Genomic DNA, 24,607 nt, shown 5'->3' with positions numbered 1-24,607 from the left:
CCAAATCTCCCAGCGGTCTCCTGCGGGCTCCGGCCGCCGCCGCCGGGACGCGCGCGCAGGGGGCTGCGTGCTCCGGTGGCCGCCGCCTGGACGCTCGCGCAGGGGGCTGCGGGCTCCGGCCGCAGCCGTCGGGACGCGCGCAGGGGGCTGCGGGCTCAGCCTCCGCCGCCGTCACACGCGCCAGGGGGCTGCGGGCTCAGCCGCCGCCGCCGTCACGCGCGCCGACGTAGGGCTCGGGCGCCGCCGCCGGGACGCGCGCCGGCTGCGGCCTCCGGCAGGTGCGGATCCGCCGGCCGGTCTCGCCGCCAGCAGGGGCGAGATAAGGGGCCTCCGCCGCCGCTGCTGGGGCGGCTCCAGGGCCTCCGCGGGCGGGCGCACTGCGGAGCGGGAGTTCGGGACTGGCGTCCGCCGTGCATCGCGCCCTGCGCGTGCGTGACCCGCGGCCTCCCCGCTGTTAGGGTTCGTGAAAGGGGGGGTTCCACGGCCGGCGTGCGCGGCCACCGCAGTCTGCGCCCGACTTCGACCACCGCCCGCCGACGGCGTCCCGGACGACTTCGTGGAGTTGTTCGATTTCAACGGTTGCAACGAAAAGTTTGTTTTGCTGCTCGCGACTGACCCAAGGAGGCGATGGCGGTGGTGTCGAGCACTCGAGCATCGGGATCATGGACGGCGCCTACTTCGTGGGGAGGGGCGAAATCCTGCACTGGATCAATGCCACCCTCCAGCTCTCCCTCGCCAAGGTCGAGGAGGTCAGGCCCCTTTCTCATCCCCAATTTATTGGGCCACGCTTGCTTGGTTCAATTTGCCAGGTTAAGGGTTAGGGTTTGATCTGTCCGAGAGTATCGCGATCTCTTGTTCACGCGCAAGAGGATTATGTGGTCTGGGAATTGTTTGATGTGTGGCGCGGTGCGGAATTTTGTGCGGATTGGTTGTTTGTTATCCCTTTGCTGCAGGCTGCGTCGGGGGCGGTGCAGTGCCAGCTGATGGATATGGTTCATCCCGGAGTGGTGCGGATGCATAAGGTTTGATACTGATGCTGCTTCCTTCCTTTTCGTACCAGCTTCTGACTTGATTGATCTGTATTTGGGTCCGCACTCGTGGTGTTTGGTTGTTCAGTTGATTGTAACCACTGTATTTTGTGCATGCTTGCAGGTTAACTTTGATGCAAAGACCGAATATGACATGATCCAGAACTACAAGATTCTTCAGGATGTGTTCAACAAGCTGTGCATAATCATGGTACTGGCTCCCAGCCTTTGATTGCGTGCTTGATGCATTTCGATCTGTGTAATTTGCATATGATATTCTCTTGTGTTTGCAACAGTCAAGCTTCTGTGGTAGCTTGTGTTCCAATTTTGGGGAAAAAAATGTGTTGCAACAGTCAAGCTTCTGTGGTAGCTTGTGTTCCAATTTTAGAATGTCTTTAAGTGATTGCTGAAATTGGGATTTAGCTCTTCTATGTGTAAATTCTTCTTTTGCACGTCTAAGATTTCGCCGTAGCGTTAGCGCGGGCTAATTTAGTTTCCTTTTTTCTAACCACAGTTTCCTAATGTTCTGCTTGACCTTTTCCATTGTGATGGCTGCAGGAAACCCGTCGAGGGCTCTATCCTGTTGATGCAGTGAGTACTGTGGGCAGAATATGTGCAGAAGTATGTCTCTACCTATTTATAAGAATAAACTTTAGTCTCGTAGGAAAGTCTATCGATGAACGCAAGCACCCCTGCAGTAAACCATCCAAATTATTTGACTAATCAGTTCTAAATCTTCTAGGCTAGACTGTATAACCAGCCACTTAAATTCAAGAAAGTAATGTGGTGCGTTGGTCACCCGATGATGCCCCATGAGGAATCTGTGTCTTCAGCAGCGGTAAATACTATCATTGGGTACAATAGAGGTTTTCTAATCCAGAATATTACTGATCAACCATTGTTTACTTTTCTTAGGTTGGTTCTGCTATTAAAGTAAAAGCTGCTGCAATTGTTGTGTTCGCATTCTCAGGGAGAGCTGTTAGGTGCCCTATATTTACTCTGCAATTGTTTACATTTCCACTTTTTCTTCAGCCCTGCATCTGCATCTTGTTAATTATCACTCTATTCCTCTGGCTATGAATAGTTCATGAAACTTATTGCCCAATTGTGGTGATTTCATCTTTATTCTTTTCTCTCATAAGAATAATTGTTGTCTTCTATACAGTTTGATGTGCTTAACACGGGAAGAGGATCATTTGAAGAAAAAAAATCCATGAGCTACAGGTGCGAATCAGTCAAATCAGATTCATTTATTTCTGAGGATTGACATCAAACTAACTCCTATCAATTGTGTGTAAAATTTTGGAGGCAAAGAATGAAGTCATGTTGTTATTGGATCACTGGAAACAAGCTGATTTGATCTGTTGGTAACATGCTTCTCACCATTCTGAGTTCCTTCATTTACACATAGTTCTTAGCATTATATGGCTTTTACTGATATGATGCATCTCTATACACGAACACGAATTAATTTTAGACATCTGCATCGATTATCTGATGAATTATGGTCCACAGCTTTTAGCATTTTTGGAGTATAGGTTTCAGCTGTGCTTTTACGGGAAGATTAAAATAAGTTAGTCCCACCAAATTAACAGAATAGAAGCTGGGACGGCTAGCAGCTACCAATTTCACCTGTTAAAACAGTGAAACAACCACATCCAGCAGATTCAGACTGCAGTTTTCAGCAAATACAATAAATGTAGGTTTTAGTAAATCAAGTCAATTAAATTTCTTCATTTTTCTTCTTAGGTCATTCTTAAAGCAGCACAATGATGAAGTGGCATGATTAAGTTGAAAAGAAGGCAGGTAGAAGTAGAAAGTGAGCTAAAGGAAATGCAGGGTAGGAGGTACTCAGAACTCAGCATGCAGTTTGCCGAAGTGGAGGGAGAAAGGCATAAGCTGAAAATGGGAGTAAATTTTGTAGGTTGCTTTCATTGGGTTTCATTCATTAGTTTCTAAAAGCATCAAGAAAACTTTGCAAGTCCACATAAGATTTTTGATTAGGTGGCAGAGAGAGAGAGAGAGGGAGTGGGGAGAGAGAACAAGATATGGGATTGCATATTAGCCTATCCTGTCCTGAACTCCTAATGCCAATTTCAAGCTCCGATTAGTTTGCAAAAATTATGGGAAACGACAGCCTTGAGCCTGTCGTTCTTAGATGGTTTATGGTCTTTGTCTAGCATTTCTTAAGATGATCCATCAAAATTCAATGTATGATCCCATAAAGTTATGATTTTACTCTATATATGTGGTTGTGTGATCAACAAAATAACTTTATCTTTTGTGTGAATTAAATATTTTTCAATTTGAATTATGAATCATGTATTGTTTAGTGTATGTCTTAAATTTTTCCGTGGCGTTAGCCCGGGCACCTTACTAGTTCAGATAGGAAGGCAGCAACTTAATAATTCCTTCATTCCAAATTATAGTTCACTTTAGCTTTATCCTAAGTCAAACTGCTCTAACTTAACCATATTTTTTAGAAAAATATTTAAAGTCTATAGTACTCCCTCCATTCCAAATTGTAGGTTGTTTAGCTTTTGCTATGAATGTAGATATACATATGTCTAGATATGTAGCAAAAACTATGTATCTAGATTTTCCAAAACGACAAACAATTTAGAACGGAGGGAGTACCAAACAAAGGCACTACACCAAAACATATTTCATGGTGGACTTAACAAAACTAATTGATGTTGTAAATGTTGGCGTTTTTCCTATAAAATTGGTCAAACTAACCTCTCCCTACTAATACAGACAAAATGAGCAGTATCAAACATTTAGGATTAGGATTTGCTTCACTGCTGGTGCCATAAATATCCAACCAGTGTGGAATGCCACAATTCCATAGGCTGTAGCCACCTACTCATTAGCAACTTGGGTCCACCAACCAAAGAATCACAGAAGCTGTCATAGTACTTACCAACTTGCCTTTAAGAACTCCAACTGCATAATCAGAAACATCTTCTGCCTTCGATGATGAAAGTGTCTGTTAACAACACAAAGGACAGAAACACGATATCAATGAGATATGAACAAATGTGCGAGAAAATTATTTGAATGGCAGCAGAACTACTACCCAATTAAGATACCATCACAAGTGCTAGAGAAGAATCTTATATTAGCTTAACTAGCAGAAGTTTAGTTTATTATGTTTCAATATACTCCCTTGGTCACAAATACTTGGCAATTCCAAAACAGGCACCACCTTAAAAACACAATCTCACAAACTAAATTTTTTAACCGGAACTTTGGTGTTAAATTCCCAAGTGAGATCATTCGTTATTCATATAAAAAGAAAGAAACAGGCTACGACAAAGCCCAACACCCAACAGTCAACAGCTAGCAAGCATGGTTTTTAAGTCCTCGGACGTTTAACGTCCGGGCGGAATTTCGATCCTGGCATCATGGTCACCTAGGCATGATGTGGCGTAGTTTTTTCCACCAGAAGACACTGAATGAGCCAAATCAATTCTGCGCGCGAGGGGAAATGGGCATGGTGCGGAGTTGCAGGCATGCAGAAAGGCATGGCACCGAATTGTGCGCCCGGGACCAAGAGCCAAAAGAGCTGTGCGTGGGGGATAAACAGCAGTAGCAGCATGCCGTATGCGTGAGCAGGAATCATGCACGTACACCTCCCCGCGTGACCCCATCTGTGCCGCGTGCTGATTAAGAGAGAGGGAAGGAGAAATGGAAGGAGGGTGGCGGCTCTCTGAATCTTCAGCAGCGGCGGGCCTCAGTCTAGCTCGTCAGGCTTCTGCCCCTTCTGCTCTAACGTCTACTCCGCCTCCTCATCCTCATGTGGTCTGATATCAGTACATGTACCTCTTCCTCTCCCCTCTTCTGCTCTGTTGTGCTGCCTGCGGTAGGATGCAAACAGCACTTGCTGCTCTGCTCCATAAATAATATACAACAAGGCAGCTTTGTGTGAATGTATGCCTGATGGCTGATTCTTGTGCTTGTACCTTACTTTATTTTGCTTAGTTTTGCTACTAGCTACTCTCAGCTTCAGAAGTGACAGCAACAAAGTATGTATATGCTGCTTCATCCTAGGTTAGGATATGAGTATGTCATCACCTCGCCGCTCGCCTTAGGTTCTGGTTGTTTCAGCGTCTGGGCACTTTTGGACCATTGGCTTTTAGGATCTCCAAAAGTCAAATGCTCTCTTAAAAGCAAGAAGCCAAAAGCATCCTGCTATGAGTTTTCCAGCTTATGTCTTTTGGGGGCATCTGGATTTTGGACATTCCAAAAGCTAGCAGTCCAAGAGCTCAAACAAACAGGGCCTTACTTGCCTAGGTGTCTGGAAGGGGGTCAGTCTAGTGGTGGTAAAGGGCCTCAAAATTTAGCCTAGATAATCTAAGGCCGGGCTCTTATCTTACACAATTTTGAGCTTAAAATATATAAGGGCCAAGTAGGTTGTGAAGAAACAACTAGGGCCATGATCGTACCACCCCCAGGTGGGTCACCGCGCCTCACCTTACCGCCTTAATAACCATGCTAGCAAGGAAGAAGCCAAAGAAAAGAAAAAATAAGAGGAAAATAAAAAGACCAAACACACCCATATCCAACCAAACACTAGGAATTTTGGTCGTCACTCCAGCAAATTTTTTAGCATAAAAATATATAGATTGAACGAATCAGATGCATAGACTTGTCTTGGAAAGTAGTTTAATAATATCTACCTTTGTTGTATTTCATAGAGATATTCAAATAGGAAACGGTAATCGAAGTTACACTTTGTGCCGTTGTTCAAAACACCACTGTTTTCTTTACTGGAGGGAAGTACTATGCATATCAATGTTATACAGTCGTCTAGTCGAACCTAGTCGCCATGGCACCGATAAGGCGACTAATCGCGACTAGTCGTCGATCAGGTCGATTAGTCGACCCTAGTCGGTCCTAGTCGTCGCTATAGTCGTCCTATATATCCCACGACATATATGTACATGTATATGTACTTATATACTATATAGCAAGCAGGAACACCACAATGATAGTCAGTTTGGTGACACTTGTGAGATTTGATGTTTGAACTGTCCAGAACTCCATATTCTTGTCCCACACTCCATATCCTTGCTGTTCTGCTGCTGAAACTGTAATTACAAAGAGAGAAACTGAAGTCAGTAGCTGAAATTAAATGTGTAACAGCATTACAGCAAGTGAGCAAGTAATTCAAAATTTAAAAAGATCACAACTAAACCAGGGCAGCAGGCAACCAGCAAAGCATACATATTACATAGACAATTAGACAGCTAAATGGGTTCAGTTATATAGTTAACCTAACCCTAATGGCTAATGGGCCTAATTGAGCCCAGTACAGGCGGCGGGCTGGAGTGCTGGTCTGCTGGACATCTTTTGGTTTTGGCCTGATCGTGCAAGTAGCTAGTCGGACGACTAATCGCGATTAGGCGACGATTAGTCGGACAATCAGACATCTGATCGACAAAAGCTAGTCGTTTCACTTATCGAAGCCAGCGGAGCGATAAGGTCGACTAATCGCGACTAATCGACATTAGTCGGACGGCTGTATAACATGGATGCATATAAAAGACAAAAGATATTATATACATTTTTCCCTCTACTAAAGCACGGAAATATCTTTGCTGCGTCCACCAAAACTTTTGCCTCCAACAGAGATGGCCTAAACTTGTGCACTCATTCTAATGTACCCAGAAAAAGACAACATCAAAATCTAGGGCTACTATTGCTTCTCAAAGGCTTCAACGCGAATCAACGCTCCAGAATCGCCGGATCATCCCGGCCTCAACGCACTCCACCGCGCCCCCACCTCGCAAACTGCAGCAGACAGGGTTCGAAACCCATCGTGCGCAACTTTTTTTTTATGCACCATCCGCCTTCTCTCTGACCGGCACCTTCTCTTTTTTCACGGATCGCTCCATCTTCCTGCCGCTCGCCCACCACGACTGGGCCGCCGCCGATCCCCGCCGTGACTCGGCCGCCGCCGCTGTCTCCCAGCACCCGCTGCCGATCGCCAGACGGCCATCCCCGCCGCCGCCGTCTCCCCCAGGACCATAGGGCCGTACGCCGAACCCCGCCGCAACCCGGCCGCAGCCACGGTCTCCCCCAGCACCCTGGCCCACACGGCAATCCCCGGCGGCCATTGGACAACCCCCGCTGCAGCCCGCGGTCGCACACCCGCAACCCTCAGCGAGAGGAACGGCGGTGGCGGGGGCCCGAGCTACTGTGCACCGCGCGGCCAGCTGCCAAATCCAGGGACAGGCTCGATCTTTGTCAGGAACTGCTCACAAGGCTCAAGGAAAGCCAGTGCTCCCTTGGTGAAGCTACTGCCGTTGTTGAACTTCCAAAGAAGTGGTGCCTGCTCTAGCTGTTCTTTGGTCAAATTTTCTTATCTACTAATTCATCTCTTCTCTAAAATTTGCAGTGCGTTGGAGACAATGTTTTACAGTCGTCCGACTAATCGTGATTAGTCAGGCTTATCATTCCCTTGGCACCGATAAGGAGCAACGACTAGGTATGAGCCCATGTTATACAGTCGTCCGACTAATCGCGATTAGTCGCGATTAGTCGACCTTATCGCTCCGCTGGCTTCGATAAGTGGAACGACTAGCTTTTGTCAATCAGACGTCTGATCGTCCGACTAATCGTCGTCTAATCGAGATTAGTCGTCCGACTAGCTGCTTGGTCGATCAGGCCAAAACCAAAAGATGTCCAGCAGACCAGCACTCCAGCCCGCTGCCTGTACTGGGCTCAATTAGGCCCATTAAGGTTAACTATATCCTCCGCTGGCTCAATCGTGCACCACGCAGGCACCGCACAATCCTCCACTCGAGTCGAGCCGCCACCGCCGCCTGCGTCACGCCGCCGCGGTCGCCGGCGTCGTGCCGCCGCCGCCGCTCGCATCACACCGCCGCCCGACCGCCTATGTCACGCCGCCCGGGTCATGCAGCCGCCAGCTCGCATCACGCTGTCGCTTGACCGCCTGCGTCACGTCGCCTGGCCGCCGCCCGCCGGCGTCTGAAGATGAGCTCCTCCTCCGATGGTAAGTCTTCTTGCTCTGCTCTGCTCTTGCTCTGCTCTTGGCTCGTTGCTCGTGCTATGCTCTTGGCTCATTGCTCTTGCTCTGCTTGGCTCATTGCTCTGCAGATTTCGATGCACTACGGCAAAGGCAGGTGCAAGTGATAATGTCGTCGCCGCCGCCACAGAATGAAGCTGTGGCCAATGAAGCAGGTGCCACAGGTTCCTCCGCTGCTGAAACTACCTCCTCAGCTGCTCCAGATGGACAATCCATAGTAGAGAAGGCCATAGCTGAACTGCCACCAAATCTTGCGGAGATGGCTAAAGATCCTAAGAGGAAAGCAAAATCTAGAGACCCTGGATGGAAATATGGGTTCTGGCCAGATCCTCTGAAGAAGGAGATGGTGCAATGCATATTCTGCAAGAAGGTTGTTCCTGCAGGAATCAAAAGGCTCAAGCAGCACCTTGCTGGGGGCTATGGTGATACAGTAAAATGTCCAAAAGCACCAGAGTTGATCTCCAAAGAGATGAGCATTTACCTGAAAAAGAATGCAAGAAGTGTGATTGTGCAAGTGGATGAAGGTGAAGGTGAACAAGAACAAGAGCAAGGTGCAGAGGAGGGTCAAGCTGTTGACCAAGTAGCAGTACCAAGTTCTGGGACAAGGCTTAAGCAAGCAAAGGCAGCAAAGCTGAAAGTTTCTCAAGCTGCAATCACTTCTTTTATGGTTTCTGGTTCAGTAAAACCACAAACACAAAAGTACTCCAAGTCAATAAGTTCAATGCTTTGCGATACACCAGAGGAAGTAGTAGCAAAAAGGCATAAATATGGTACTTCACAACCTACTCTTGAGCACTGCACAAAGAAATCTAAGGAGGCCAAAGAAATTGTTGATGATCATGTCGCTGATTTCTTTTATGAGAATGCCATAGCTTTCAATGTCATCAATTCAAGAAGCTTTGAGATTATGGTTGAGTCCATTGGGCAATATGGTCCTGGGTATCGTTCACCAACATTTCGTGAAATTAGGGAGGGGCTGCTTGAAAGGGCTGTGCAGCGAACAACGGAACTGAGGAAGAAGCATGAGGAGGCTTGGAAGGAATATGGTTGCACAATCATGTCCGATGGTTGGACTGACACAAGCCGGCGTCATCTCATCAACTTTCTTGCCAACAGCCCAGCAGGGACCTTCTTCCTAGGCTCAGTGGACGCTTCAAGTGAAGTAGCCGATGCACAAATGTTAGCAGATTTATTGGAAAAGCAAATTGATAAGGTTGGAAAGGAATATGTTGTGCAGATAGTCACAGACAATGGAGCCAATTTCAAGGCAGCAGGAAGGATTCTAATGGAGAGGATCCCTCATTTGTTTTGGACACCTTGTGTAGCACAATGCTTGAATTTGATGATGCAGGACATTGGGCAGATAAAGGAATTCAACACAACTATCAATATGGCAAAGAAATTGTCCAGATTTCTGTACAAGCATGGAAGGCTTCTTGAGTTTACGAGAAAGAAAATAGATGGAGATCTTGTCAGACCTGCTGTGACTCGCTTTGCTACATCATATCTCACTTTGGCAAGTATGCTTCAAAAGAGACAAGGTTTGAAGGCTTTGTTTGTTAGTCCCCAATGGAGTAGCAGCGCCTGGTCCAAATCTGCTGAAGGACAGCAATGTGAGAGAATTGTCCTTTCAGCACCATTTTGGACAAAAGTGTAAAATTGCCTAAAAGCTTCACAGCCCCTTCTCATTGCTCTAAGGATAGCAGATGGAGATGAGACACCAGCAGCCCCTGAGATTATGGCAGCAATGGAAGTGGCAAAGAGCACAATCAAGGAGGACCTGAGAGCCAATAACACTTTACTTAAACAAGTAATGGACTGCTATGACAGGAGGTGGGAAAACCAAATGGAGCAAAAGTTGTATGGTGCAGCCCTATTCTTGAATCCAGGCAAGTTCTTTGCCATAAGGGAGAAGGACAGGAGGCAAGCTACAAGGCTAAGGTCCATGTTCAATGATGTTTTGTGGATGATGGTGTCGGATGATGATGAACAGTGCAAGATTAGTAAGCAAGCTGATGATTATGAGAGGTCTGAAGGTGATTGCTTCTCAAAGCCAATGGCAATAAGAGAGAGAGATAACAAGAATCCTAGTAAGTTCCTTCCCTTCAATCCCTGCTTCTTGATCTGCTTTGTAGCTCCTTACCTTAAATTGTATTTGCCTTGCAGTTTTGTGGTGGGGATCATATGGTGGCCTAGCATATGAGCTCCAAAGTTTAGCAAAAAGAATTGTGAGCCTTTGTTGTTCTACTTCTGGATGTGAACGTAATTGGAGCACATTTTCTCATGTAAGTACCACTGTACTAGTACAAACCAATTGGAGTTTGGTGGCTATATTCCTTGGACACTAATCTGATTTTGCATTGTCTATTTGTTCAGGTCCATACCAAAAAGAGGAACAGATTAGAGCACAAAAGGTTGAGCAAGCTGGTGTATGTTAGCTACAACCGGAAGATGTCAAATAGATTTCAAAAAATTAGAGAACTTGGCTCCAAAGCAAAGAAATACAACCCTCTAATTCTTGAAGAATTTAATTGGGAGAGTGAATGGGTTGATGTAAATTCTGATCCAGTTCACACAGGAGCAGCAGCAGATGGGGATGGCAACGTGCTGACTTGGGGGCAGATGGATGAAGCTATTGGTGCAACTGAAGGTCTCCAGGGTCGTGGCCTGAAAAGGGCAGCTGCTGCTCGTTCTGCTACTGCTGTTAGCCACACTTATGCTAGGAAGAAGCGTCCAAGGAGGGCAAATGCTACTCAGGATATTGCTGAACTGAATGACAGTGATCAGGAGATGATGGAGGTAGATGCACCAGGTGACCGGCATGGTGTATCAGATTCAGAATATACAATGGAGGATGGTGAAGATTCCGGAGGACCACCTGATGGAGAACAAGAATTTCAATTGAATGAAGCATTGCTTGATTAGATGCATGGCTGGGCTGTCTTCTTTTGAAGTTTGCTGCTTTGTTGAATTGTTGTGTGCTGATGTGTTGTTCAGCTGAAGTGTTCAGCTTATTATTAACTTATCATTTGAACCTATTTATGTACTGAATGTTTGAACACTGAACCTATTTAGCTGTCTAATTATCTATGTAATATGTATGCTTTGCTAGTTGCCTGCTGCCCTGGTTTAGTTGTGTTCTTTTTACATTTTGAATTAATTGCTCACTTGCTGTTACACATTTAATTTCAGCTACTGACTTCAGTTTTTCTCTTTGTAATTACAGTTTCAGCAGCAGAACAGCAAGGATATGGAGTGTGGGACAAGAATATGGAGTTCTGGACAGTTCAAACATCAAATATCACAAGTGTCACCAAACTGACTATCATTGTGGTGTTCCTGCTTGCTATATAGTATATAAGTACATATACATGTACATATATGTCGTGGGATATATATGACGACTATAGCGACGACTAGGACCGACTAGGGTCGACTAATCGACGACTAGTCGCGACTAGTCGCCTTATCGATGCCATGGCGACTAGGTTCGACTAGACGACTGTATAATATGGGTATGAGCGACTAGAATTCTAGTCGTCCGATTAATCGTCGATTAGTCGCGATTAGTCGTTCGACTAGGTAGGAAAACGATCAGATTTGCAGTAATGGACCGCGTCAACTGTGTGGTTGGGCTGCTAGGCTGGCATTAGGCCCATTAGTTTTAGGTATATATGCACAAATGCATGTGCCTCAGACCCGCTGTCACCCAAATCTCACGAGTGACCAACTGACCATCATTGCGGTGTTCATATTTGATATACACTATGTAATGTATAGTATACATATCATATCAGTCCTAGCATGATAGGACGACTATACAGACGACTAGGCTCGACTAGGCTCGACTAATCGGCTTGATCGACGACTAATCTCGACTAATCACCTTATCAGTGCCATGGCGACTAGGTCCGACTAGACGACTGTAAAACATTGGTTGGAGAGAATCAAAGCAATGGGTCAAGTTCTATCTAGGGATTTATTGTATGATTGCAAGGCTATTACCAAGCATTTAAGAGCGATGCTTCTGTTAGCTGATGAGGAGATTCGGAGCTTAAAGAAGCAAAGCACCTTCCATGAGCCTAACAATACACTATAACCTTCTCTCTCCAGAGAAGAGAAAGTTCCCTAATAGTGAGAACTTGGAAAGTCCCGACTTTTATCATTATGCTCTTTTCTCAGACAATAATTTGGCAGCATCAATTGTGGTCAACTCAACCATCATGAATGTGAAGGTTAGTGCAATCTGATATTCAATTTTGAAGTGCATTATTGAATGACCCGATTATATAGTAATACAACAATTCTGATTTTGCTATAAATTTGCAGGAGCCTGAAAAACTTGTATTGGAGCTATGAACATGTGGTTTTTGCTGAATCCACCTGGAGATGCAACAATCCATGTTGAAAATGTTGATGAAAGAGTACTATTTCAAGGTTGATCGTCCAAAAACAGTCTCTGCTGGTTAGAGATAAGGTTTACATTGCTTTGATTCTCACTTTTCTTTTTAATGTTGCATGGTCTTTTCTTACAAAACTAGCTTGCCTGTTTGGAGTCTGGTGTTTCAGATATCCTGCAAGTGATCCTTTCCATAATCAATCGTATGCATAAAGCAACATGTGAAATATTCCTTCATGAGCATGAGTGCATTTTATACTCATCATCAATGAATGATTAATAGATGTGGTTATGTAATCAACACAATAACTGTATATTACATAATCGGTGTATAATCTTCACGGTTTCGATAGTTCGCTAGTGTAGGATGTCCGGTTTTGTAGTTCCGGGTTCAAAATCAGATCATTATAACTATGTTATATATTCTTTCTGTGAAAATATATATTTCTCATTTTTGGATTATGGATCATGTGTTATTTTTGTATGTAAAATTTATCCGTGGCATTAGCACGGGCATGCTTACTAGTCTTACCTAAATATCTTAAAAGATGTTCATAGTCAAAACTAACTAAATTTATCCGCATACATGTACGTGTCAAGTATTGGTGACCGGAGATTTATAGAACCAAAAAGTGGGACAACAAAAGAGCATCCACCTTCTATTTCAGCACTAGCAACGACATAAGAATGTTTGTCTTCATGTGCCACTAGGTAATTGAAAATATGCTACCGAATATCTCCACAGCCATCTAAGTAAGCAGAACTCTTAATCTAATTTGCTTTCGCATTCACTATAATAGTGGCCTTTTTAAAGAACCTTTAGTTAATGGTTCTTTTTTTGCTCCATCTTCATACAAGTTATCGATTTTTATGTTGGCTCAGCAAACCTATCACAACAATCCTCCTTCGCTAGTTATGTATAGAAAAACATTTAAGTAGAAAAATAGGAGCATTTTACTACAAAAGGTACAAGTATCTAGATTATGCAGCACAGCACAAGTATCCCAAACTGGCCCTCCAGTAACAAAATCATACTACTATATCACTAAACAATGTGAAACATGCAGGTCATACATTTCTACAGAGCGTCGCAAAATATAATTTAGGGGCTATTGCATTCTTACCCCTATTTTGATCACGAATTGTGATTTTTCCCTCATTTTCCAACCTTTGTGATTTACCCCTGTTTTATGAAAGCAAAGAGAGAGTTTACCCCTACTCCATTAGCAGGACTTGATGGTGTGAAATAGGCTGGTACAAGATGAGTTTACCCTTGCGTTTTTGCCCCCGTTTTTGTAAACACATTTGTGATTTTACCCCATTTTGACATTAAACATAAGGATGTAAATACTTTGTGGTTTTACCCCCATTTTAGCATTAAACACAAGGATAACATTTTATCTCATATAAGAATAATTTTATCAACTAAAATCAACAACATTAAAACTGAGCAATAATAAAATATTATTTCAAATTATTATTTACAAAAGATTATCAAATCAAATATTATTTCAAACTGGACCATGTGAAAGATTCTGACATTTTTTCCTACAAAAAAGTTAAATCCATATGTTCTACTGATCAACAAATAATAAGTAGATTCCACCATTTTTCGCTCGTTTCTGGAATCACTTATTTGCAGGTTCCAAATGATCTCCCCTTCTTGCACTCGAGGGTGGCGCAACAACAACAAGCTCTACGGCGGCCCAATGGTTGACGGCTTCAACGAGGAATCCTGCCACAGCACACCAGAACCCTGGCCGACGACCCTCCCCGTACCTCATCTCCAAACTGCGACAGCACGAGGCTCTCTAGCGGCAGTACGGCCAGGGCACCGCCACCTACAGCAACGCCATGGAGCAGCTCAGGTCCGACAAGAGCGTCGCATCACCGGAGTGCGCGTCAGCAGTGTAGTGGATTGGCATCCAGGTGCACGTCTTCGTCGGTCTGCCAGAGCTTTGGAGAATATCACCACGTGCACGCACAAGGAGGGCTTGCTCCCCCAAGTGCTCGTGGGCAGGCCCGTGCGCGCGGGTCGTCCGGAGCCGACACCCCAAACTGGGCCCGCGCGCTCGCGGCGTCACTGGCGTGGAGCAGCCGCCGCCCTTGTCTAGCGCCGCCTTAGACGGTTGAATGGTGAACAACGAAGAAACGGGGAGAGAAAGTTAAGGGTTGGGACTTGGAGAGAATTCTGGAGGGCTACATGGGATAAGGGGTATTGTTGTCTTTCCACACTATTATGATGGGTTTTTTCTTTTTTAATTTGTTTATTTGATATCCCACCAACAGAGTTAAAATGAGGGGCAAACGGAGGCTTCGTCTTCATAAAACGGGGGTAAAATCATAAACTTGCGGAAAGTGTGGGTAAAAATACCAATTTCCCTATAATTTATGGTTAAAGCAAGTAAAATTCCTAGCTCAGTTGGTCGGTCTCCCAGTTGTGGAGCGACCACTTGCGGGATCGATCCCTGGCTAGGACGATTCCTGCGTGCCTCGCCGGGGATTTATTCCCCTGAGGGGTGTGCCGGGGTGTAGGTGTGTGTGCCCCGGTAGGCGCGTCCCCAGACTTCTCGGCAACCCACCTGCGTTTGAGATTGCGGTTGGCGCGGATGCCCAACCGAGTACTTACATGATTCCCCAGTGCTCCTAGGTACTCTCAAAAAAAATCATCAATGCACAAAATGATGGCACTGCAATATGATTGCCATCCTGCAGTAGCGCACTAAGTTTAGATGCCCCTGAACCCATGTGATGTGCTGGCGCTGACAACCAGCTGCTGCACCATGGGAAATGATTGATTACTTAGTGGAAACGATGTTGTCTCCTCTCTTTGATAGTCTGACTAAACCACGGGATCATACAAAACATACTCTCAACAAGTGATTCTTATCCTAAATTACTTGATGCTGCAGAACATAGCTAGTCTTTATATCTAACTCTAAGCTACAGCTGGACCCACTTGGCATACTTCACATTGTGCCAACCAGAGATTATGCAATAGTAAAAAAACACCCAGCAGTTAGATGTTACATTGTGTAAACAATGAGCTCATGGATAATCAAAAGAACCACAAAGAGAAGGGGAACAAAAGAAGCAGTAAACACATAGTCACGAAAGCAATCAAGAATAAAATTATGGTGTGCATGCACACTAGGCAAAGAGACCATCACACAACTAAGAACAAATCTAATGTTTGTCAAGAAAATGACAATCATGCAAGAGCCCAAACATTAAACATAAAAACATCATATTTAATTGACACTGATCAGATTAAAACAACATGTGAACACAAACTCAAATCTGCCTATGGGCATCACAGAACTAATAAGTACATTAAAATAGTAACTTACCTGTTTTGTCAGTCTCAAAGGTGTCTCTTCGTCATAATTTTCACTCTCTTTATTGACACTCAAATCAACTTCAACTTCTGAAGTTGATGTCTTCACGTGAACCTAGTATATTCATAATCCTTTAGCTAATCAAGATTATACGTTGAATAATAGAATTTCAAGATAGCAAAAGAAAATATGCAGTTAATTGGGGATGTACCTATTCACATATCTCATTTAACTCATAAGGACGCCAACATGGCCTCAGGGGATATTGCATAATGTACAGCTGTGGTATAGATTATAAATAAAACAACTATTTAGAGATAAATATTGACAGAAACACGACTAGTAGAATAGAACAGAATTTATAGTTCAATTCATCACGAAGAAGAAGCAAACAGATGTTACTGCTGGATGTTTGGGGCAGATAAATAAAGCCTATCATAGTCAGCTATTATCTCTTTTGGAGGGCCCTCATCGCCCAGCTAATTTGATTATATGTAGTAGAAGTTTAGTATGAGTACATTCTAATTCTACCACAATCTAGAATATGAAGAGTTTACAATCAACACTTATAAGCCTTCCTATACAAGTTTGTACAATGCCATTGATTCTGAATAGCTTTACTTGATAAGTCCACAATTCAAAAGCTAAAGAAAATGTAATACTCTAGAATAAACAACAGGGAACAAAGAAGCCATTGAACCATATTACAAGAATGTTCAATGCCTAGCATAGAACAAAATATACCTTCCTGCAAAAGCATAAAATTTGTTCTTCGATTTCTTAAACATTAGAACTGCTTTATCCAACAGGGAAGTCGATCTAGATAGAATTAGAAATTCTCCATGGGAATCTCATAATAAATAACTATACAACCATACAAAGACTATCAATTATGCTGTGTAGTCATGTGGACCACTTTTTTTGCCATGGCTTACTACGAAATTTAAATTGTTACGCAGTTATTAGTACAAAAAATGTTTTTGGACATAATAATTATAGGGAAAACAAAGGAGTAAACAAACACAAAATGTGCCTAAATCCAAGATCTTGTTCAGCCAAACAAAGATACAACAATAAAAAATGCACAGATGTATCCCAATAATTGAAACAGAAAATTGCATGGTCATTACTGTAACACTTCAGAGATATTAGCATGATCATTACTGTACCACTTCAGATATATTAGCATGGTAACAACAGCAACAGTGCTCGTGAAATGTTATACGACCTTATTAAGTGAAGTTTATAGCAATAATGGATAAGTCTTTGCTGTTGGTCTTTGTGGTCCCTTGTACCCCTACAGCATCTTGTAGTCCTTAGCATCTTGGACTGTAGGCATCTCTTGTGCCCCTGTAGCATCTTGGACTGCAGGACAGCAGTTAGTGTCCTCTCTAGGACAGCAGTTAGTGTCCTCTCTAGGACAGCAATTAGACTAGTGTTAGACTAGCATTATTGGCTTCGTTTGCTGCCCAGCAGCCTGCTATATATATATGTGGCCACCCCTCCCGTTGGAAGGCATGGCATTGTGAGTGTGAATGAAGAAAAACTCAGAAAACTTCCCAAACTTCAGTGTCATCCTCTCAGCTCAATGAGAGTGAAAATTGAGCTGCTAACATCTGGTATCAGGGCCGTACTTTCCTGTAGACTGGATATCTCCTGTTCTTCTCCCTCCCAAGCAGCAGTAGCTGCTGCTGCAGCACCAGTAGTAGCTAGCACAGCAGCAGCAGTTAGCGCAGCAGCACCTGCAGCAGCCGCTCTTCCACCTTCCTCACCCGAGCAGACGAGCAGCAGCTCGTCTGAGGCTGCGTCTTCTCCACGCAGCAGCCCCTTGGAGGCGCGCCATGTCCGACGCACCGTCTCAGCGCTCGGTCGCCTCGAGCGCACGGCGTCAGCGAGATGCCGAGCTCGCCGCGGCAGAGGAGCGCAGGCGAGCGACGGCACAAGCCACTGCAGCAGCGGCGAGGGCGGCCAGGCTGGCTGCAGCGGAGCTGGCGGCGGCCAGGGCGGAGGTGGAAGCAGAGGCAGTGGAGGATGCAACGCGTGCGGCGGAGGTCGAGGTTGAGACCTTACGCGGCAGCCTCAGCGGCTCCATCGCCGGTGACACCACCGCCGACGGGGATCTTGAGGAGTTGGAGAGGGAGAGAGCGCCGGAGCGGACCGCGCGGTGGGCAGCAGCCCACCCTGGCGGCGGCGGCCTGGAGGGCGGCGCGCCCGGTGACGGACCAGGGGGCCGCGCACCCGGCGGCGGAGGCCGCGCACCTGGCGGCGGCGCGCAGGGCGGAGGCGGCGCCCCTGGCGGCGGCCGCGCAGGGCGTTGGCGCCGCTCCTGGCTGGGGTGCGCGCGGCGGCGCCCCCGGCTACCACGGCCTCCAGGCGGTGGTCAGGGACGTCGGTCCCGGCGGTGGGTGGCCCACCCTCACCAAGACCAACTACGTCGAGTGGGCCGCAGTCATGGAGGTGAAGCTCCAGGTGCGGCATATGTGGGAGGCAGTCCGGTACGGCGACATCGACTACGATGAGGATCGATGGGTGCTGGATGCTCTCATCGCAGCAGCCCCACCCGAGATGCAGAACGCTTTCCAAGAAGCGAACTGCCAAGTAGGCCTGGGACTCCATCGCTGCGGCACGTATCGGCAGCGACCGCGCCTTTAAGACCACTCTCCAGGCACTTCGCAAGGAGTGGGAGAACCTGGCCTTCAAGCCAGGTGAGGATGTTGATGACTTCGCCCTCCGTCTCAACACTCTGCTGCAGAAGGTGGTGCAATTCGGCGACGACACCTACGAGGAGAGAACCGTCGAGAAGCTCTTCCGCTGCGTCCCCGAGAGGTACAGGCAGACCGCTCGCTCGATCGAGTCTCTGCTGGACCTCTCCACCATGACGATCGAGGAGGCGATAGGTCGCCTCAAGGTTGTCGACAGCGACGAGCCACAGCCTCCCTCGGGAGGCATCTCCATCGGTGGGAAGCTCCACCGTACTCAGGAGCAGTGGGAGGCCCGGTGCGGTGACAAGAGGAGGGGGGAGCCCTCTTCCTCGACTGGTGGCCGCAAGCGCGGCAAGCCGCGAAAGGGGCGCGGAGGTGCCCAAGCTGGGGCACGAGGGAGCGCCGAGGGTGGCGCCCGCGGAGATGCTCAGGGCGGCGCCGCCGATAGGCCCAAGGCAGCACGAGACGACGCCTGCCACAACTGTAGCAAGCCCGGCCACTGGGCCAGGGACTGCCCGCAGCGGAGGTGTGGGGGCCAAGCCCACGTCACGGAGGCCCTGCCGGATGATGAGCCGGCTCTGTTCCTACTCCACGGGGACATGGAGCCGCATTCGGCGGCACCTCCTGCCACCGCTCTACTCCACCTCGACGAGCCGCGTGCCCGAGTCCTCCTCGGCAACGGCTCCGACGACGACAGGGTCGATGGCTGGTACCTCGACTCCGGCGCCACGCACAACATGACCGGGCGGCGGGAGTTCTTCTCCGACCTGGACGTCGACGAAGGTGGCTCCATCAGGTTCGGGGACTCCTCCGCTGTGGAGATCAAGGGCGTGGGCTCCGTGATCTTCACCGCCAAGTCCGGAGAGCACCGGATGCTCACCGACATCCCGGCGCTGCGGAACTCCATCATCAGCCTTGGGCAGCTCGATGAGAGCGGCTCCCGCGTGGTGATCGACAGCGGGGTCCTCCGCATCTGGGACTACCGTCGCCAGCTTCTCGCCAGGGTGGTTCGAAGGAAGAACCGCCTCTACATCCTCCACGTCGGGGTGGCCCAGCCTCTTTGTTTTTCAGCTCGCAAGGACGACGAGGCATGGCAGTGGCACGAGCGCTTTGGGCACCTCCACTTTGAGGCCCTGAAGCGGCTCGGCGCCAAGGAGATGGTGCGATGCCTCCCATGCCTCGACCACGTGGAGCAGCTCTGCGACGTCTGCGTGCTGACGAAGCAGAAGCGGCACTCCTTCCCCCAGTAGGTGAGCTTCCGAGCCAAGGAGCGGCTCGAGCTCGTACACGGGGGCTTGTGTGGCCCGGTGACACCGGTCACACCAGGAGGACGGCGCTACTTCCTGCTGCTCGTCGACGACCTCTCCCGCTTCATGTGAGTGATGATCCTCGGCAGCAAGGGAGAGGCTGCGGACGCCATCAGGCGTGCTCAGGCTGCTGCGGAGGCGGAGAGCGGCCGCAAGTTGCACGTGCTGCGCACCGACAACGGCGGCGAGTTCACGGCGGCCGAGTTCACGGCGGCCGAGTTCACGGCGTAATGCGTGGATGAGGGCATCCAGCGCCACTACTCCGCGCCGTACAACCCGCAGCAGAACGGCGTCATCGAGTGGCGCAACCAAATGGTTGTGGGTATGGCCCGGGCCCTCCTTGAGCAGAGGGGGGTGCCGGCTGTTTTCTGGGGAGAGGCGGTGGTAACGGCCGTCTACATCCTCAACCGCTCGCCCACCAAGGCACTCGACGGCATGACGCCGTATGAGACTTCGCATGGGCGTAAGCCGGCGGTCTCCCACCTGTGGGTCTTCGGCTGCCTTGTGTTCGCCAAGGAGCTTGGCCACATCGGCAAGCTCGATGACAGGAGCACTCCGGGAGTGTTCATCGGCTACGCGGAGGGTTCGAAGGCCTACCGCATTCTCGACCCGGAGACACAGCGTGTGTGCACGGCGCGCGACGTTGTGTTCGACGAAGGGCGAGGATGGGCGTGGGACAAGGCGGTGGACGATGGCTCGGCTCCGACGTACGACGACTTCACCGTCGAGTACGTCCACTTCGAGGGAGCTGAGGGAGTAGGCAGCTCTTCTTCGCCGAGCGTGCCTACCCCGGTCCCCGAGCCTCCACCAACCCCGGCGCCCGCCACACCGGCGGCACCACGCCCTTCAGCTACGACTCCGGCTGCACCGAGTTCCTCGGCTGCACCACCACAGCCGGCGAAGCCGCGCACTCCAGTACCGATAGCCACTCCTCCGGGCACGTCTACTTTGACACCTGCTCGTGCTGAGCACAGTCTGGTGGAGTTCGCTACTCCGCTCTCTCACGATGAGGAGCGCGTCGACGTGTATCACGACGGCGAGCCGTTGCGGTACCGTACGATGGAGGACCTTCTCGGATCAGCCGGTGCCGAGACTGGTGCCTCACGACCTAGAGGCGCAGTTGCACCTCGCGTGCGACGACGGCGAGCCTCGGTCTTTCGCAGAGGCCGAGGGACACGCGGCATGGCGTGCCGCGATGCAGTCGGAGATGGACGCGGTTGAGAAGAACCGCACTTGGGAGCTTGCTGACCTCCCTCGTGGTCACCGCGCGATCACCCTTAAGTGGGTGTTCAAGCTGAAGAGGGATGAAGCCGGCACCGTCGTCAAGCACAAGGCTAGCCTGGTGGCACGAGGTTTCGTGTAGCAGGAGGGGGTCGACTTCGACGATGCCTTCGCTCCCGTGGCACGGATGGAGTCCGTGCGACTTCTCCTTGCGCTGGCTGCCCAGGAGGGCTGGCGCATCCATCACATGGACATCAATTCGGCGTTTCTCAACGGCAACTTGAGGGAGGAGGTTGACGTGCACCAGCCGCCGGGGTTTGCGATCCCCGGCAAGGAGGGCAAGGTGCTACGCCTGCGCAAGGCCCTCTATGGCTTGCGGCAGGCCCCGAGGGCGTGGAATGCCAAGTTGGACTCTACGCTCAAGGGGATGGGCTTCGAGCAAAGCCCGCACGAGGAGGCCATCTACCGGCGGGGCAATGGCGGAAATGCCCTGCTGGTGGGTGTCTACGTCAATGACTTGGTGATCATCGGCACCAAGGATGCGGAGGTGGTGGCGTTCAAGGAGGAGATGAAGGCCACCTTCCAGATGAGCAACCTGGGGCCTCTCTCCTTCTACCTGGGGATCGAGGTGCACCAGGACGACTCCGGGATCACACTTCGACAGACCGCCTACGCCAAGCGCATCGTCGAGCTCGCTGGGCTCACCGACTGCAACCCAGCTCTCACTCCGATGGAGGAGAGGCTGAAGCTGAGCCGTGACAGCACGGCAGAGGAGGTGGACGCTACTCAGTGCCGGTGCCTTGTGGGGAGCCTCCGCTACCTCTCCCACACACGGCCGGACTTGGCGTTCTCCGTCGGCTACGTTAGTCGGTTCATGCAGCGACCGACGACGGAGCACCAGCAGGTCGTGAAGAGGATCATCCACTATGTTGCGGGGACTCTCGACCACGGTCTCCACTACCCGAGGTGCCCTGGAGCGGCACACTTCGTCGGGTACAGCGACAGCGACCACGCCGGCGACATCGACACCAGCAAGAGCACGAGTGGGATCCTCTTCTTCCTCGGCAAGTGCCTCATTAACTGGCAGTCGGTCAAGCAGCAGGTGGTGGCCTTGTCCAGCTGCGAGGCCGAGTACATAGCGGCCTCCACCGCGTCGACTCAGGCGCTCTGGCTCGCTCGACTGCTTGGTGATCTACTCGGCAGAGACACTGGAGCAGTGGAGCTCAGGGTGGACAGCAAGTCCGCTCTGGCCTTGGCGAAGAACCCCGTTTTCCACGAACGGAGCAAGCACATCCGGGTGAGGTATCACTTCATCCGAGGCTGCTTGGAGGAAGGAAGCATCAAGGCGAGCTACATCAACACCAAGGATCAGCTTGAGGATCTGCTCACCAAGCCCCTTGGGAGGATCAAGTTCCTTGAGCTTTTCTCCAGGACTGGGATGGACCAATCTTCCCACAAGACGACGCACAAGACTTAGGGGGAGAATGATGGATAAGTCTTTGCTGTTGATCTTTGTGGTCCCTTGTACCCCTGCAGCATCTTGTAGTCCTTAGCATCTTGGACTGCAGGCATCTCTTGTACCCCTGCAGCATCTTGGACTGCAGGACAGCAGTTAGTGTCCTCTCTAGGACAGCAGTTAGACTAGCATTATTGGCTTCGTTTGCTGCCCAGCAGCCTGCTGTATATATGTGACCACCCCTCCCGTTGGAAGGCATGGCATTGTGAGTGTGAATGAAGAAAAACCCAGAAAACTTCCCCAACTTGAGTGTCATCCTCTCAGCTCAATGAGAGTAAAAATTGAGCTGCTAACATGATCCAATTCAATCTGCCAATCATTTCAACAAACTCCAATCTAAATTGCAGTTTGAGAACAGGTAACAATTTGTTTTAGAGAATCTCAGGAACCAATCCAGTGCTTAGCAAATTTAGGAAGAAGCACAACCTGTGATTAAGAGACAAGACTGAATGTTGCAGTTACACAGGTCATTATAGTCGAAGCAATCACATTCTCCTAGCGGTCATCAATAACAAAATGAAACAAGTGACATGTACAGGGTTCCGCTGGACTGGACATTACCTTGGTGTCGTCGTCGAAGGGCTTGGGGTGAAGTACACATCGATCTCGCGCACAACGAAGTCCTCCTCGTTCGCCTCCTCCTCCCCCCCTCTCCAGGACCAGCAGCGTCCCCTTCCCCGTCCACCTCCATAGCGTCCACGCGATCATCCTCCGGCAGCGGCGCGGGGGCGGACACGGGTTCCGGCACCGACACCAGCTCTGGCACCGACACCGGCTCTGGTTCCGGATCCGGCTCCGGCTCTGATTTGGGCACGGCCAGCGGTTCGGGCTTGGGAGCCTCGGGCTTCGGCTTGGGCTTGCCCTTGGCCCTGGGGCGGAAGCGGGTGGAGGGGGCGCCGGCCGCAGCGGCGGATGAGGCGGCCGTGGCGTCGAGGGAGGTGAGGTCAGCCATGTCAACGTCGGCGTCGAGGGACGGGGGCTTGTCCCCGCCGGTCGCCATCGCCATTGCGGGACCGCCTAGGGTTTCGCGGGTGGGAACGGGGGTTTTGGGACTTTTTTTTATTGCGGGTTTTGGGACTTTGGAGGGACTGAGTTTTGGTATTTTTTATTTCACGAAATTCGCGCTCGGGCCGGCGGTTGCAGGGGCCCGTTCGGATCGCTGGCTGGCGCGGTTTTTTATTTTTTTTATTTTTCATTTTCGTTTTTTACAAAAATATATTTTTATTTTCGAAATTTACAGAAATATACCCGGCCACCCAGCTGCCGGGCGGCAGGGACTTATCTGTAAAAATTTTCGTAAAAAGATTGTGTTCCGGTCCCTGAAAGACCGGTCGCCAGGCAGCTGGGCGGCCGGCCCCCCAGGCCGCCCGGCAGCTGGGTGGCCGGTCCAGGCTAGCTGGTTCTTCAATATTTTCAGAGGATGGGAAGAGCTTGTGTTTCATCTGCATGCTGCTCTGATTGTGACAGGCTCACTGCTCTCTCTCCACCGAGCAAATCAGCACATGCTCTCCTTTTTCCACGCCAAGCACAGCAGAGCAATCAATTAGCAGCAACAGTTCTCTCTCTCTTCTCTCTCATGCATGCACACTCACGCACTGGCAAAAGCTCTTATCTGTAAAAATTTTCGTAAAAAAATTGCATTCCGGTCCCTGAAGGACCGGTCGCCCGGCAGCGGGGCGACCAGGTGTCGGCCGCCCGCCAGCTGGGCGGCCGGGGTATATTCTTGTAAATTTCGAAAACGAAAATATATTTTTGTAAAAAATAAAAAATAAAAAATAAAAAACCCGCCTGGCTGGGCTGGTCTGGATGGGATGGGAGCCTAGCCGTTCGACAGCTCCAGTCCAACTAGCAGCGCCGGCATCCTTCGCCCCCCTCTCTGCACTCTGGCTCAGGGTTAACGAAACCGGTGGGAACTAAAAATTTGGGCCGGTATCAAACCGGCCCCAATTCAAATTTGAATTCAAAAAACTAAAAATTCCCAAACCAGTCATACCGACCGGTAAACTGGTCAAAGCGGCCGGTAAACTAGTCAAATCGGTCTA

The 24,607-nt window shown here is 49.1% G+C and overlaps 2 protein-coding genes and 1 pseudogene across 9 annotated transcripts; 2 read left to right on the top strand and 1 right to left on the bottom strand.

The window, feature by feature from the left end:
- The window catches only part of LOC120711979, a 30,128-nt pseudogene extending 6,488 nt beyond the window's left edge, over window positions 1–23,640 (bottom strand).
- LOC120711978 lies at window positions 2–11,832 on the top strand. 7 transcript variants are annotated; one of them, XR_005690570.1, is made up of 9 exons: window positions 5–749; window positions 954–1,022; window positions 1,153–1,239; window positions 1,587–1,649; window positions 1,771–1,866; window positions 1,944–2,011; window positions 2,194–2,252; window positions 2,343–2,395; window positions 11,309–11,832. XR_005690570.1 is itself a non-coding variant. In XM_039997662.1 (8 exons), exons 1-7 carry the CDS (start codon window positions 663–665, stop codon window positions 2,243–2,245), a joined length of 522 nt encoding a protein of 173 aa, XP_039853596.1. In that variant the 5' UTR covers window positions 5–662; the 3' UTR covers window positions 2,246–2,252; window positions 2,794–3,339. The 7 variants fall into 7 exon arrangements, 3 of the variants coding, with proteins under 3 accessions (XP_039853594.1, XP_039853596.1, XP_039853595.1); XR_005690569.1 differs by having other exon boundaries at window positions 6–749; window positions 2,337–2,395; XR_005690568.1 differs by lacking the exon at window positions 11,309–11,832 and adding an exon at window positions 2,778–3,339 and having other exon boundaries at window positions 6–749.
- LOC120711977 lies at window positions 7,803–11,193 on the top strand. 2 transcript variants are annotated; one of them, XM_039997659.1, is made up of 4 exons: window positions 7,804–8,049; window positions 8,154–10,172; window positions 10,249–10,367; window positions 10,459–11,193. In XM_039997659.1, exons 2-4 carry the CDS (start codon window positions 9,821–9,823, stop codon window positions 11,005–11,007), a joined length of 1,020 nt encoding a protein of 339 aa, XP_039853593.1. In that variant the 5' UTR covers window positions 7,804–8,049; window positions 8,154–9,820; the 3' UTR covers window positions 11,008–11,193. The 2 variants fall into 2 exon arrangements, with proteins under 2 accessions (XP_039853592.1, XP_039853593.1); XM_039997658.1 differs by lacking the exons at window positions 10,249–10,367; window positions 10,459–11,193 and having other exon boundaries at window positions 7,803–8,049; window positions 8,154–10,010.
- Window positions 23,641–24,607: the final 967 nt, after the last annotated feature.

Source organism: Panicum virgatum, chromosome 6K (assembly GCF_016808335.1).
Source record: "Panicum virgatum strain AP13 chromosome 6K, P.virgatum_v5, whole genome shotgun sequence".
In the NCBI taxonomy this organism is placed as follows: Eukaryota; Viridiplantae; Streptophyta; class Magnoliopsida; order Poales; family Poaceae; genus Panicum; species Panicum virgatum.
Note: the sequence above shows the minus strand (reverse complement) of the source record. Positions and strands in the feature narration are given on the sequence as shown.